The following is a 13,732-nucleotide window of genomic DNA, read 5'->3' as shown; positions in this document are numbered from 1 at the left end:
TCCTCTGCATCTAAAAAACTTGGTTTTCTCTTTCGCTCTCGGCGTTACTTTTCTCCCAAACAGCTGCTCACTCTGTATAAATCGCAAATCCGCCCTGCCATGGAATATTGTTCCCACATCTGGGGTGGTGCCCCCAAAACCTCTCTCAGGCTTCTTGATTCTATTCAGAAGAGGGCAGTTAGGTTAATTAATGATTCATCTCTAACAGAGTCTCTCCACTCGCTTTCTCATAGACGCACTGTTTCTGCTGCATGCCTCTTCTACAGATACTTCCATGGGCACTGTTCTTCTGAATTGGCTTCTATAATTCCTGCTCTCTCTTTCAAAACAGTCTGAACACGTGCCGCCACCAGCCAACATCCATTTACTGTCCAACTTCAAACCCACAGAACCAACTTTTCATCTTCCTCATTTATTCATTCAACTGCCGTTTTCTGGAACAACCTTCCTTCATACGTATTTTCTGAAAATTACAATCTACAGAAGTTCAAGTCCAATATCAACAAATATCTTCTTTCGTCTTCTCAACCTCCAACCCAAGCACGGTACTAAGTACTATAAGTTATAATACCTCTTGTGTTTGGGGTTCTCATAAAAAAAAAAAAAAAAAAAAGTAGGTGTGCACAATTTCCTGCATTGGTAGGTTCATCACAGCTAATAGCAGTAAAAGGATGATGATTTGATCTTTTGCAGAATTTGAAGTTTTATATCATCAGATAATTCGTCAATTCAATGTGTCGCTGTAGAATCAGAGAGGGAAATTGTCTGTAATTTTTTTCTCAGTTTCTTCTCCACGTAAAATTCTGGCAGCAGCCTGAATATAAGGCTTTACAAGAGTTTGTCCAGTGGTGTGAAGTTTCTTTTGCTTTGTGATTAAAAAAGCTATTTCATACAAAGCTTTCCTGGCTTTCACAGATTCCTGAAACTATGTTCCAGTACTGTCCAATCTGATATGCTAACAGGGATTCTTTATTGGCACCATCTAACTTTCTAATTTTTCTGTTATACTCTGTCCAGATCAACTTGTAGTTCTGTTTATGCTAAAAAAAAAAAGAGAAACCTGCTGGTTTTTTTAGCTAGATTTGGGTGGTTTTGGTTTAGATATTGTTCCAGTTGGGAAGATTGCATGGCAGCATTGCTCAGCATTTTTAGGCATACAATACACAGGAATTTGCAGCCCATCTTTTGCAATATATGTAAAACCATACTCAATATAAAACTCATCAAATTTTCATTTCTTTGTCACCATCAGAATGCAACTAACTATTGTAAATATCAGAATGCAACTGCTGTAACTAGTATTCTTGGATATTGTACTTCGTGCTGTTGGTGTTATAGTAGAACATGTGCAGAATAATGGCACAAGCCACATGCAGTGCAGTACTGTGTTGTTACAGATGATGCTATTAAAACTATCATTATTTCTGTAATAACATAACCTTATGTATATATTTCTGTAGTTTCCAATTAAAAAATTAAAAAATATTATTACAATTAAAAATAAATGCATTTTTAACCCCCCCCCCCCCAATAAGAAATAAAGCAGTTGATCAAAAATTTGAATCTTGAGTTCTAAGAAAATAAATGGAAGTGATGGAAGCAGTGGCAACACCATATTACAAATGAGAGGAGGGGAAAATCAGTAAATAATGTCCATTCCAAGATAAGTGAAGCAAACTTAGATTGTATGGGCATATAGAAAACCTGGGAGAAGGAAGATTAGCTAAACAGATATTTGAAGCAAAAATGCTTAGTGATAGGCTTAGAAACAAACTGGAAGTTGGATCACTGAACAGTGATTCAGAAATGAGAATTTTAAGGAAAAAAAATGAACTAACAGATGGAAACCATGCTAACATTATATTACAAATAAGAAGAAAAGAAAATAAACTTTGCTGCAAATAATATTCAATCTTAAGTAAGTTAAACAAATGGAAATTGTTATGTGTGAAAGGAAGGGAGAAGGAAGATTGTCTAAGCAGATATTTCAATCAGAAGTGCACAGTAATTGTCTTAGAAGCAAACTAAGAAGAAAGTGGATCACTGGTATCAAGCGAGCATTAGATTACAGGTAATGGTGTTATAGGAAATAGGATAGCATAAAGGAAAACAGTGACTAGAAGTTTGATAGTTCAGAATGACTGATTTGGATTATGAGAGTGACCAGTATACTCACTGAGTATAACAGGTTTTTACTTGTCATTTTTTTTATGAATCTTGGTAACTTTATGCAGAAAGTATGAAAGGTAAAACAATTACTCTCTGTAAAATTTTTCATCGAACAGCAGTTGAAGTACAGGGTGAATAATAATACACACTATATACTCAACAGTGAAAGACTGAAATAGAGTAATTAAAAATGGAATTAGGTAAGCAAGAAAGTAAGTGGAATGGTTACCGTATGTGATATCCTTCAACAGCAGATTTTGGAGTTTTGAAAAAAACTTGAGTGGGGCCTATATATCTCCAGAGAGCAATTTGGTGGTAGCAACAAATGTAGAAGTAGGAAGAAGATTGATTGGTCAGTACTTGTATTAGATATCTGTGAGAGAGAGCATTGCATTATGCTGATTATTTCTGACCTGTCCAGTTTGAATGTGCAATGATATTTGGAGGATTATAGAGGATTGAATGTCAGTGGACAGAATGGCTTGGTTGATTGACTGGTTTCTACCTGTCTGGAAAGTCTGTCTTTGACCTCCTGATGCTGGCAGAAGTAACTGTGGATATGGGAGGAGGAGGGACTATAGAGTCCGATTTATTTACTTGGACAGCATGTGAGGAGGAAGAGGATAGTTGCAGGTAGGGAATCTGCTGATGCTTCTGTTGATGTCAGCACCTGGGCTGTGTTTTTGGATGATTCAGGCATCTGGGAAATTCTCCTTTTCAACAATCATCTTCCCAGAGTTCACTGACCATCAAATGTTTCTGACAGTTAGCATTAGCATTAGTAGAGGCATATGATGCAAGAAAGCAAGCTTATTCAGCATCAGCCAAAAAAAAAAAAAAAAAAAAACACACACACCACTCCCATTTCACCCCTCCGTTCGTTCGAAATACCTGTCCAGTTGAGCTTTAAATTTGTTTAGGCTATCAACTTCAACAACAAATGATGGAAGTCGGTTCCAACTGCCCGCTGGCCAAAGGCAAATTTCCGCACATCTATCCGACATCCGTCCTTCCTCAATTTGAGTTTATGCCCTCTGAGGTGATTATTCTGAGCAAGATGAAGAATCCCATTGGCATTGAGCATGCTCAAACCATTCAAAGCCTTATACACCTCTATCAGATCACCTCGCCGGTGCCTAGTCTCCAGACTCTGTAATTTGCAAAACTTAAGCCTTTCTTCGTAAGAGCAACCCTTTGTTCCATTCACTAATCTTGTTGCCCTTCTCTGTACCCGTTCCAGCAGCTCTACATCCTTCTTGAAATGAGGCCTCCAGACCTGTATACAGTACTCAAGATGTGGCCTAACCATTGCCTTATACAAGGGAATAATCACCTCCTTATCCCTGCTAGAAAAATTCCTGTATATCATTGACAAGACACCATGAGCTACTCTTGCAGCTCGTCTGCACTGCTCAGAGAACTTCATATCTGCCTGCACAATTACCCCCAGGTCCTTTTCATTCTCCACCACTGTCAGTGTAGTACCGCAGAGTTGATACGTTGCTCTGGGGTTACTGTTTCCCATATGTAGTACTTTACATTTGTCAATGTTAAACTTCATTTGCCACCTCTCAGCCCATCTGTTCAACCTTTCCAGATCCTGTTGCAGCAGCATAGCGTCAGTAGTGTCCTTAACAACCCTGCCAACCTTTGTATCATCTGCAAACTTGGACATTAAACTTGATATCCCATCATCAATATCATTCATAAACACCGAAAACAACAACGGACCCAACACTGAACCCTGAGGAACTCCACTAATAACATTAGTCCACATTGAGCAGTGTCCATTGATTACCACTCTCTGTCTTCTGCCACTCAACCATCCCCTTATCCATAGCAGCAATTTGCCTCCAATGCCACACTGCTCCAATTTATGCAGCAGTCTTCCATGTGCAACAGTATCAAAAGCCTTTCTAAGATCCAAATATATAATATCAAAGTTATTCCCTGCATCCAGTTCTTTTGTGACTACATCATAGTATCCAATCAAATTGGTCAGGCAAGACCTGCCCTTAACAAAACCATGCTGCGTCTGAGCTATAACTGAATTCTTGTCTAGATGATCCTGCAGTGCTTCTTTAACCAGTGCCTCCATTAATTTACCTGGAACAGAAGTTAAACTAACAGGTCTATAATTACTTGTGTCAGCCTTTGATCCTCCTTTGTGAATTGGGGTTACATTTGCACATCTCCAGTCTATGGGTACCTCCCCTGAGTCCAAAGAAGCTCTCATAATTATGGCTAGGGGTTTGCTTACTTCCCTTGCTGCCTCCTTTAATATAACTGGATAGATCCCATCCACCCCAGGTGCCTTTTTTATGTTTATCCTCAACAATCTCTCCTCCACTTTCCTTTCAGTTATTACAAAATCATCCAGCTCACTGCCAATGTTTACTTTACCTACATCATTCTCCTTCCTGAATAACTCCTCATGCGTGAATGTAGATGCAAAATACTCGTTTAGGTTGTTAGCCACCTGAGCAGGATCCTCAACTGTTGAACCATCAATATCCAGTGGACCAATCTGATTCATCCCTTTCCTTCATGAGTTTAAATATGTAAAGAACTCTTTTCTGTTTTTCTTTGCATCCTTTGCCAAGCATTTTTCGTAGTCTGCCTTTGCCTGCCTAATCTCCTTTGTGACTTGGTTACAGACCAACTTATATCTATCATAGGCTTCCATGTCACCCATTAATTTGTATGTATCCCATGCATTTTTCTTCTCTGCCACATGTCTCATTAGTTCATCTGACAACCATTTAGGCCTAAACCTTGAATAATATTTCTTAGTTGGTATGTAAAGCCTGGTAGCCTCCAAGATTAGTTCCTTGAATGCTTCCCATTTTGAGTTTGCTGTTGGTAACATCATCAGTTGGTCCCACTGTATAGAATTTAAATACTGTCTCAGACCATCATAGTCGCCTTTACGAAAACAAAAACTCTTCCCTTTACCTCTGATGGTAGTTACCTCCTTGAGTAAATCCCACTTTAACACACTGTGATCACTGCCACCTAGTGGTTCATTTATCTGCAGATTCTTAATGCATGAAGAATCACTACTGATAATCAGATCAAGAGTATTGCTCCCTCTTGTTGCCTCACGAACATGCTGATGTAGAAAACATCAGCATGTTCGTTTCCCTGACAATAGAGTCACCAACAACTACTAGTTCCTGTGGGACCAGCGCATTCTGCCTAGGGGGCTGCCTCTGTGTTGCCTGATGACCAAGTGCAAGCTCTGGCGTTGATGTGGGCAGCTGAGAGCTTGATGGGCCCCTCAATTTATTTCCTTCGAGGGCATCCACCCTGTCCTTCAAGCTCTCATAAAGGCCCATAACAACGCTGAGTTGTCGCCTGATTTCCTTGCACTCCTTACATCGTGCACACACAAAGACATCCCCCTTGGCAGTATCATGTCCCGTACCCGACTGCTCCGCAAACATCAAGCAAACGGTGCATTTTAAAAGACTGTGATTCATAGGGCAGCTGCCCCCCTCAGTTCTCCCCTGAACCACAGCACTCCCATTAGCTTGAGCCTTTTGCTTTGCTGCTCTGGTCAGAGTCATGATTCCGATTTAATTCAATAAAATTTCAAAACAAAAATTAAATCCTTAAGTTATATCCCAAAACAGTTATGATATATTTTTTTTTTCGGTATCTAGTGTTTTCTACGAGTTCCCTTTATACAACTTCCATATCACGTGTACCACTATTGTTATGTATTAATTATTTGTTACGATTAAGTCGTTATATATATATAGAGTTAAAAATACAATTTAATTGACAATAAAGTTTATCAAGATTAATAGATTTACTGATTAATTGACAATATTATATTATGCACTATACTACACTAAGCTTATGCTATCGTGTAAAAATGGCGGGAATTCTCGAACGGTACTTCTACGGACTCGTAAGTATTGATTAGCTTCCAAATCTCGCTATCTCAATTTAGAATAAACTAAGGATCCTGACTAGGTCTATAATCTACTTATAGAAGATAATTTGATATAACAACTGGTTAATAAATCGACTAAATTTGGTTAAAAAAAGACCTCTCGTTCAATTTGTAACACGTGGATTTGATACCGTTACCGATACTAAGTAATACCTACCAAATCTCTGTCTAAGTTAAACTTTAAACTAAGTATCGTAACTAGGAATATAAAGCTACTCTAGAAAATAAGTTAATATGACAATTTAAGCTAATAAATCAGAAAATAAATCAGGAAAAACTTCTCTGTTCCAAGAGCTTCAAGGAGCTACGTCTGCACAGGCTAAGCTCGCACCCAGAGAGCCAACCCAGTTTGGGCACAATATCAGGATAATCACGAAAGCCTTCTCCATTTCACTTTCTTTTATTTACCACCCAGAAGTGAGGAATCTATAATCAAAATAGCCAAAAGAAGCATGCAATGTAAAGGTATATTTAGAGCTGGCCCCAAAATTTGTGGGGCCCTGTTCGAGAATTACTTGTGGGGGTCCTAGAGTCCTGGAAAGTCTGTCAACAGTGTGTCCTGTCAGTGCAATTAATGCTACATTGGGCAGTTGTACTGCAGGCTGGGTGCTCATGCAGCCGAACACATGGGGTCACTCACAGGGATGACTTGGGGGGGGGAAGAGTAATGTTGCATTTCAGAGCATCTGTAAGAGCCATACCTTTAACCTTAACAGTCATAAGATCCTCTAGGTCTCACACAGTCATTCCTGGAGAAATAATACAGCCTAGGTGCCAACATCAACAGAAACATTGACAGGTTTACCTCCTTTCCCTCCAATTTTTGGATTGGCAGATTCACCTCATCCCCCTTTGCCTTCAGATGCAGGTTCAGGTGATATGAGGATGACAAGGGATTGAATGTCAGTGTGTAGAATGACTTGGTTGGCTTCTAGCTGTCTGGAAAGTCTGTCTTTATAACCTCCTGTTGCTGGCAGAAGTAACTGTGGACATGGTACTCGTACCTCAGCCCCTCCTCACAGATTCCCCTGTTACAGACAGCCAGCAGTCAGCCAACTGCTGACTGTCTGGAAAAGACTGTCTTGCTGAACCAAGCTCTGTTCATTAACAATCAATTTCCCATCCTATAAAGATCACTGTCTATTCAAAACAGATTGGTTAAAACCATCAGCAAAACAAAATTTTTTCCTTGGGAACATGGTGATGATAATCACACACTGTATAACTATGAAATAGTATATGATCTTCCTCCTACTTTTTTGTTTGTCACTCTCACTACATCAAGTTGCTCTCTGCAGTTTTTTCTAAACCAAATCCCCCCAAAATTTGCTGCTGAAGGCTGTAACATTTCAGTTGTAACATATGGTAATTTTCCTCTCCCCCCCCACTTACTTTCATGGTACATTATTCTATTTTTAAATACTTTATTTCAGTCTTTTACTGTTGAGTATATAGTTTGTATTATTATTCGGCCTGTGTTTCAAGAGCAACAACTGTTAATAAAAAAAAAATTAATTTCAAATTTGTGCAGATTACATTGTTACCCTGTACATGGAAGGTTGTCCTTGAACTCTTCTATTAAGTTAAAATTTATTATATTATCAGAATATATATAATCCCCCTCCACCCTCTGCAAACAAACCACTTTATTGTAACAAACAAAACATGGTACGCAGATGGCTAGGCATATTGGCTTTTCCATAAAATTGTCCAATTTACTTAGGCACTTGTTATAGCATAATCAAATTTTATCTACCACTGTGGTAGAAAATTTGAGACATGTGGTTTATGCTATGTTTTCACTACATGCTGAATGTCCTTATTGATTGAAACTACTGGCCTCAATGATGTTTGTTTAACCTGTTGAAAAAGTGGCTATTAGAGGGAGTACACTCTGGACTCCCAATTCCAGCTTTAAGATTCTGAAAACCAGATTTTGTGTGCTGTATGAGATCATGCATTTTCATGGAGAAATATAACACATCCACTGAAAGCAAAGTAGATCTGATTATTTCTTGCAAATTGCTGATTTTGTCCCTGTCTGCATGTCAGTGGTAACAGTGTATCTTTGTGGGATGAAGTTCACATGAATGATGTTCATTGTCCAAAACATGGTCTCATAACACTAAACTTGATGGATGCCTGCCTGCCGTACAGTTATACTATTATATAATATCGGTGTAAATACACCATAGTTAACCCATAGATTTGAGCTACGATTGTAGCGTAGAAGGCATCGTTTTAATTGTATCTCATAATGTGGTTGCCTTCACAACAAGATAGCTACTATTGAATTACTTCAAATAAATAACACTTCTCTAGTAGAGAAGACTACTGTTATTTATTTTCAGCGTACCACCACCCAGACGATCGTTTCGAAGCTGCTTCGTCATCAGTGGGCGGGTAGGTAATACAACAAGCCATCTCAGTTGCGAAGTTATATCCACATTATGAGAGATGCCAGAAGGGTGTGGTGGTAATGTATTTGGTAAATTAAATGCACTAGGCATAATCCTTATGGTTATACTATTGTAGAAATACATTAATTGCAGCCAACCTGTTTTTGGAAGTCATTCTGACTTTTGTCACAATTTCCACAAATGCCCATTTCACTTTGCAGGACATGATCCTAAGTTGTAAAAGAATGGTCACTTCCGTTTTCATGAACAACACCTCTCATTTTGAAATAGCCAACACCATTTTCCACACATGTTGGAGACCACATGACATTCTGTCGACATGCCAATACAATTTCTCCTTGAAATTTTGGATGGATTGAACTGTGGCCAGTAGAAAATGAATAACTGCATGCACTTTTTCATAGTATATTTTTTAGTGTAGCTGCCATTTTGAATGATTCCTGCACAGATCGATTGTACAATATGAGCTGTTTCTAAAGGTCAGTGGTTAATATGTAAACATCTTAATGTCATCTTAATAACATTCAAGAAATTGTTTTGGTATACCTTTGTACGTTATAAAAACAGAAAAAAAAAAGAGGTCTAATTAGTTTATAAATTTATTGATTTATAAAATATTAATTAATAACTAATAAATTTTTCAAGAAGTTTATGAAAGAAACTGTTCTTTGTGATCAGAATAAGAATTCACTGGGGGTGGGGGAGAACCCTCAATTCTATTCTAATTTTTTTATATTAATTTTCGTAGCTTTTCTAACCTACATCAGGGCATATGCTTCTTATCCGAAATCTTTACAAAATGTGTTCCCTTTTAAAAGCCTTCATCTTGGTCATGTTGCAAAAAGTTTTTGCCTTAGGGAGTCACCATCTGTTCTTGGAGTAAATGCTTCAGCACTAGCAAGACTGAAAAGGAAGAAGAAATTTTCAGAAAGGTAGATTTTTTTTTATTCCCAAAAATAATGGAATGGTAATTGAATGATTTAGTTGAAATTAACAGTTTAGGTACAATAATCAGAAACCTTTAATTTTTGATTACTGTTCTTAAATTTGGGATTAAATGTAGTATATTTGTATATAGGCTGTTTCAATTAAAATGGCACCCTGAACTGCCCCACTTGTTTTAGATTTAGACCATTTGTTGTATTGGGCTGAAAGTTTTGAATTTGATGTTAAAATTGAAGTAAGTATTACCATTTAGATATATGATTTCTTTTGAACAATTTTCTCACCGGGAAAGTTGTTGCCAATTGTCAGTTTAGTCTAAAAACATCATTAATGTTTTAGTCTAAGAACATTGAAGTTTAGTCTGAAACAGTGATCAGTTTGGAAATGATTACAGATTAGTAATAATATTAAGGTTGATTTTAGAAGTATTTCTGTGTGATCAATTATTTATTTAGCATTTACAAAGGCAAATACTAAAGAAATGATCACGCAGCAAGGCATTGTATGTCAAAACCACATATTAAGCTTGCATAGTAAAAAAATTGTTAGCCTTTGCTCACATTATATACTCTGGTTAGTGATGTAAGTAGAGAATATTCTTAGAATATTTTCTAACAGCTAGACAGAATGCACAGATTGGCCATTGTGTCAGTAAATGTCATTAAATTTACAAGGGAATGGATATTACCTTGTCAGTATAACAATCAAAATATCTGGAGATTATTTCATGAGGACAGAGGTTCATAATTGCTGTCTAGAAAATGATGGAAATATTCTTAAACTGGTAATATTTCCATTTGCAATAGCTTGGTTATTTGTGCAACTTCTTGGGGGCGCCTCCATAGCCAGGTGGTCAGGAGCAGCAGTGCGTAGCACATGCTTTGATTAGACCAGGGTTCGAGCCCGTGACCACCAAATACGGAGGATGCGGAAAGGTCAGGGAATGACCACCGCATATCCCCGGAGCAATATGGCCTTAGTTGCTAATGCTCCTAAAAACCAAATAACAACAATAATATAACTAAGCTATTTATCTTTCTAAAAGGTCATTTTTATAATGGAAATTGCACTACACTTTCATCATTATTATATGATCCGTTATAAGAATCAATTTTGAACGCCTTTGTGATATTTTTCTAAAACACATTTCTGGAGATCACTACCATAAAACAATAAAAACAATTTGCACTTTCTGGTTTATTGAGCTTTTCTGTTAGCATGATCTGTTATAAATGGGTAGTAAACTCAGTCTTATTGCATTTGTGATAATCCCAATAACTGGAATTTTGTGGGTTTTTATGTTATGGTATTATGGTGAAATGAGTTCCCCTTCACTGAAATCTTCAATCATATAAAAAAACATAAATAAATTTGAGAATCCTTTTGTCATTCCTATTTACTTATTACAATAGTGAAGGGAAAGGGACCAATGGAAAGTGCAAGTGCTGGCAGTGCTAGGAAATGAAACAAAATTGATTTAGAAACGAAGATGATTAATTAAGAAGTACGAAGCTGGACAAAGTTTGTCATCTATTGCACGGAATTAAGTCTCACTGCTTCAACATTGAATACTATTTTAAGGGACAGTGTGCTTATAAAAAAACATGTTAAAGGATCAACGTATTTAAGATCAACAGTGATCACTAAGCTGCATTCACGTGCTGTATCAAAGATGGAAAAGCTATTAATAATATGGGTGGAAAATCAGATTCAGAAGCAAGTGCCCCTGATTCCAATGGCCATTCAAGTAAAAGCAAGAAGTATTTATGAAGATTTTAAGGATAAGTACAGCGAACCCCAAGTCAGGTTCGTGGCAAGCAACGGATGATTTAATAGGTTCAAGCATCACGCTGGTTTCCAAAACATTAAAGTATGCGGTGAAGTTGCCAGTGCTGATTCTGCAGCTGCAGTGAAATTTTGTGATGTGTTAGAAAAAATCTCTTTTAAATCTCCACAGCCCACGACTTCTGCAGTAGTGTGCTTATCAGCCGGAGAGTTAATTCTGGCAACGATGTTCGAAAAGTAAAACTTGCTGATGCTATATCTGTCTCCTCTCTCTCTTTTTGTAATTTTATAATTTTGAAATTTTTGTAATTTTGTACACTTTTGTAATTTTTTCTGTGCATGAGATTGCGCAGGAAATTCAATTTTTCCTGTGCAAAAATTGAATAAATAATTCTATTTACGTGTTCATTGAACATTCCTTTTTTGCTTCAATCAAATTCAATCAAATTTGCTTCAGTCAAATTTGCGAGTGCTGCATAAGCATTTAGGGAAATTCTGACTTATGTAGAGTTCCGCGGAATGCAACCCTTATGTAAGTCAGGAAGTTGCTGTATAATATTTTTTAATATTCTGTATATTCTATTTATTATTCTACTTTTATTTGATTTAAATCAATGATTTGAATGTAAACCAAATAAAAGTAGAATAATAAATAGAATATATAGAATATTGAAAAATATTATAGAAATATTAAATTTTAGAAATACTTTAGAAATTTCTAATTGCCAGTGGGCAAACCCACCACTTGGAAGGTGGGTTTTATTAAAACCCGCCTACATCAAATTACCATCTACATGAATACATCACTGCATTCATGTAGATGGTAATTTGATGTCAGTATGGGTAAATGTTAGGAGTTAACAGACTTTGAAAGAGGGATGATAGTGGGTGCCCAATGCATGGGTCACTCTGTCGCAGATGCGGTACAGAAATTGCACCATCCCTGTTAGACAGTATCAAGAGTGTATCAGGAATATGCCATTTCCGGAATAACATCTCATTGTGGATAGTGCTGTGGGCGGAGAAAGGTGGTGGATGAATGTGGCCGCCAAAGTCTGTCTTGCATTGTTTCAGCCAATCGGAGAGTGACAGTGACACAAATCATCACTGACTTCAACAAGGGAGGTGCCAGAAACATCTCCACCAAGACCATCAGGTGATCATTAGCCGCAATAGGTTTTGGGAGCCGCCAACCCACCAGCGTCCCATTGCTAACACCACGACACAGGACTCTATGCCACAACTGAGTGAAAGAACATTGGCACTGGACCTTGGATGATTGGAGATGGGTCTCCTGGTCTGATGAGTCCTGTTTCCAGTTATTTCAAGCTGACGGGAGGGTGCATACTGGCAGAAATCGCATGAAACTATGCACTCGTCATGTCAATAAGGAACTGTTCAGGCAGGTAGACAATTGGTAAAGGTCTGGGGTGTGTTCAAATGGCACATGTTGGGACCTCTGGTATGTCTAGATGCATCTCTGAATGGTCCAGATTACACATCCATTCTTGCAGGTTATCGTGCACCCACAGGGCAATGGACTCTTCCAGTAGGACAATGCACCTCCCCACAGAACCATGGTTACTAGAATATGGTTAGAAGAGCGTTCCGCAGGTTTTACCTCCATGGACTGGCCTCCCATGTTCACTGGACATGAACCCTATGGAGCATCTTTGGGATGCTGTGGAAGGTCCATTTGAGCATTGGATCCTCCACCAGGAATGAGATTGAATTATGGACAGCGGTGCAGCAAGCATGGATGGAAATATGTGTGGAATGCTTTCGTGAACTAGTGGACAATGCCTCACCGTGTGACTGCCTTTATCCTGGTGAAAGGTGGGCCTACCCATTACTAGGTAGGTATACCATGATTTCTGTCAGATCAACAGTATTGTTTCTTGTTGCTTCTCTAACATGCTGCTGTAGAAAACAGTCATCCAATAAATCTACAAAAGTCTTGATATTGTGTGAGTGACCAACCCACAAATTCCGGTCAACATCTGGAAAGTTAAAAAATCACCCATTATAAGACATTCTGATTTACTGTTCCACTTTGCTGTGTATTGTTGTACCTATCACAGTGATTAGACTTATAAAACACTCCTACTCAATTTTGTCTTCTCAGTGCTTATATCACACCAAACTGACTCAATATTGCACTGGCCATCCATGTTGACTGGATATACTGCTTTAGATTTAATGATTCTTAACTAAGAGCATAACCTCCTCCTGTTCTGTCTGTCCTTTCTTAAACATTTACTCACCATATTTAAATTCTGTATCCCTTATATCTGAGTGACACCATGTCTCTGTTATCCCACCAATGGATGGAAATACCCGTGGAATGTATTTGATGATGTAATTAGTACTTCAGGTTATCAAATTTATTTACTGTGCTCCTAGCAGTGGTGTAAATGCAAGCATTCACCTGTTCTTACTTTTAGTTACTTTA

At 37.9% G+C, this 13,732-nt stretch overlaps 2 protein-coding genes across 2 annotated transcripts in view; one reads left to right on the top strand and one right to left on the bottom strand.

Moving 5' to 3' along the window:
* Positions 1 to 13,732, top strand: part of LOC150089508 (ATP-dependent DNA helicase DDX31) — a 147,615-nt gene that overhangs the window by 124,430 nt on the left and 9,453 nt on the right. The window contains exon 15 of the mRNA XM_090389525.1: positions 9,299 to 9,482. Within this exon, the coding sequence (XP_090245651.1) occupies positions 9,299 to 9,482 (184 nt within the window). The remainder of the gene's footprint in view (positions 1 to 9,298; positions 9,483 to 13,732) is intronic.
* The window catches only part of LOC150089507 (Golgi-associated plant pathogenesis-related protein 1-like), a 40,936-nt gene continuing 36,512 nt past the window's right edge, over positions 9,309 to 13,732 (bottom strand). Inside the window, exon 4 of the mRNA XM_090389528.1 lies at positions 9,309 to 9,453. Within this exon, the coding sequence (XP_090245654.1) occupies positions 9,404 to 9,453 (50 nt within the window). The 3' untranslated portion in view covers positions 9,309 to 9,403. The remainder of the gene's footprint in view (positions 9,454 to 13,732) is intronic.

Source organism: Mastigoproctus giganteus, chromosome 2 (assembly GCF_048544385.1).
Source record: "Mastigoproctus giganteus isolate SK-2022 chromosome 2, ASM4854438v1, whole genome shotgun sequence".
NCBI classification, from domain to species: domain Eukaryota; kingdom Metazoa; phylum Arthropoda; class Arachnida; order Uropygi; family Thelyphonidae; genus Mastigoproctus; species Mastigoproctus giganteus.
This window is presented reverse-complemented; position numbering and strand designations above follow the sequence as displayed.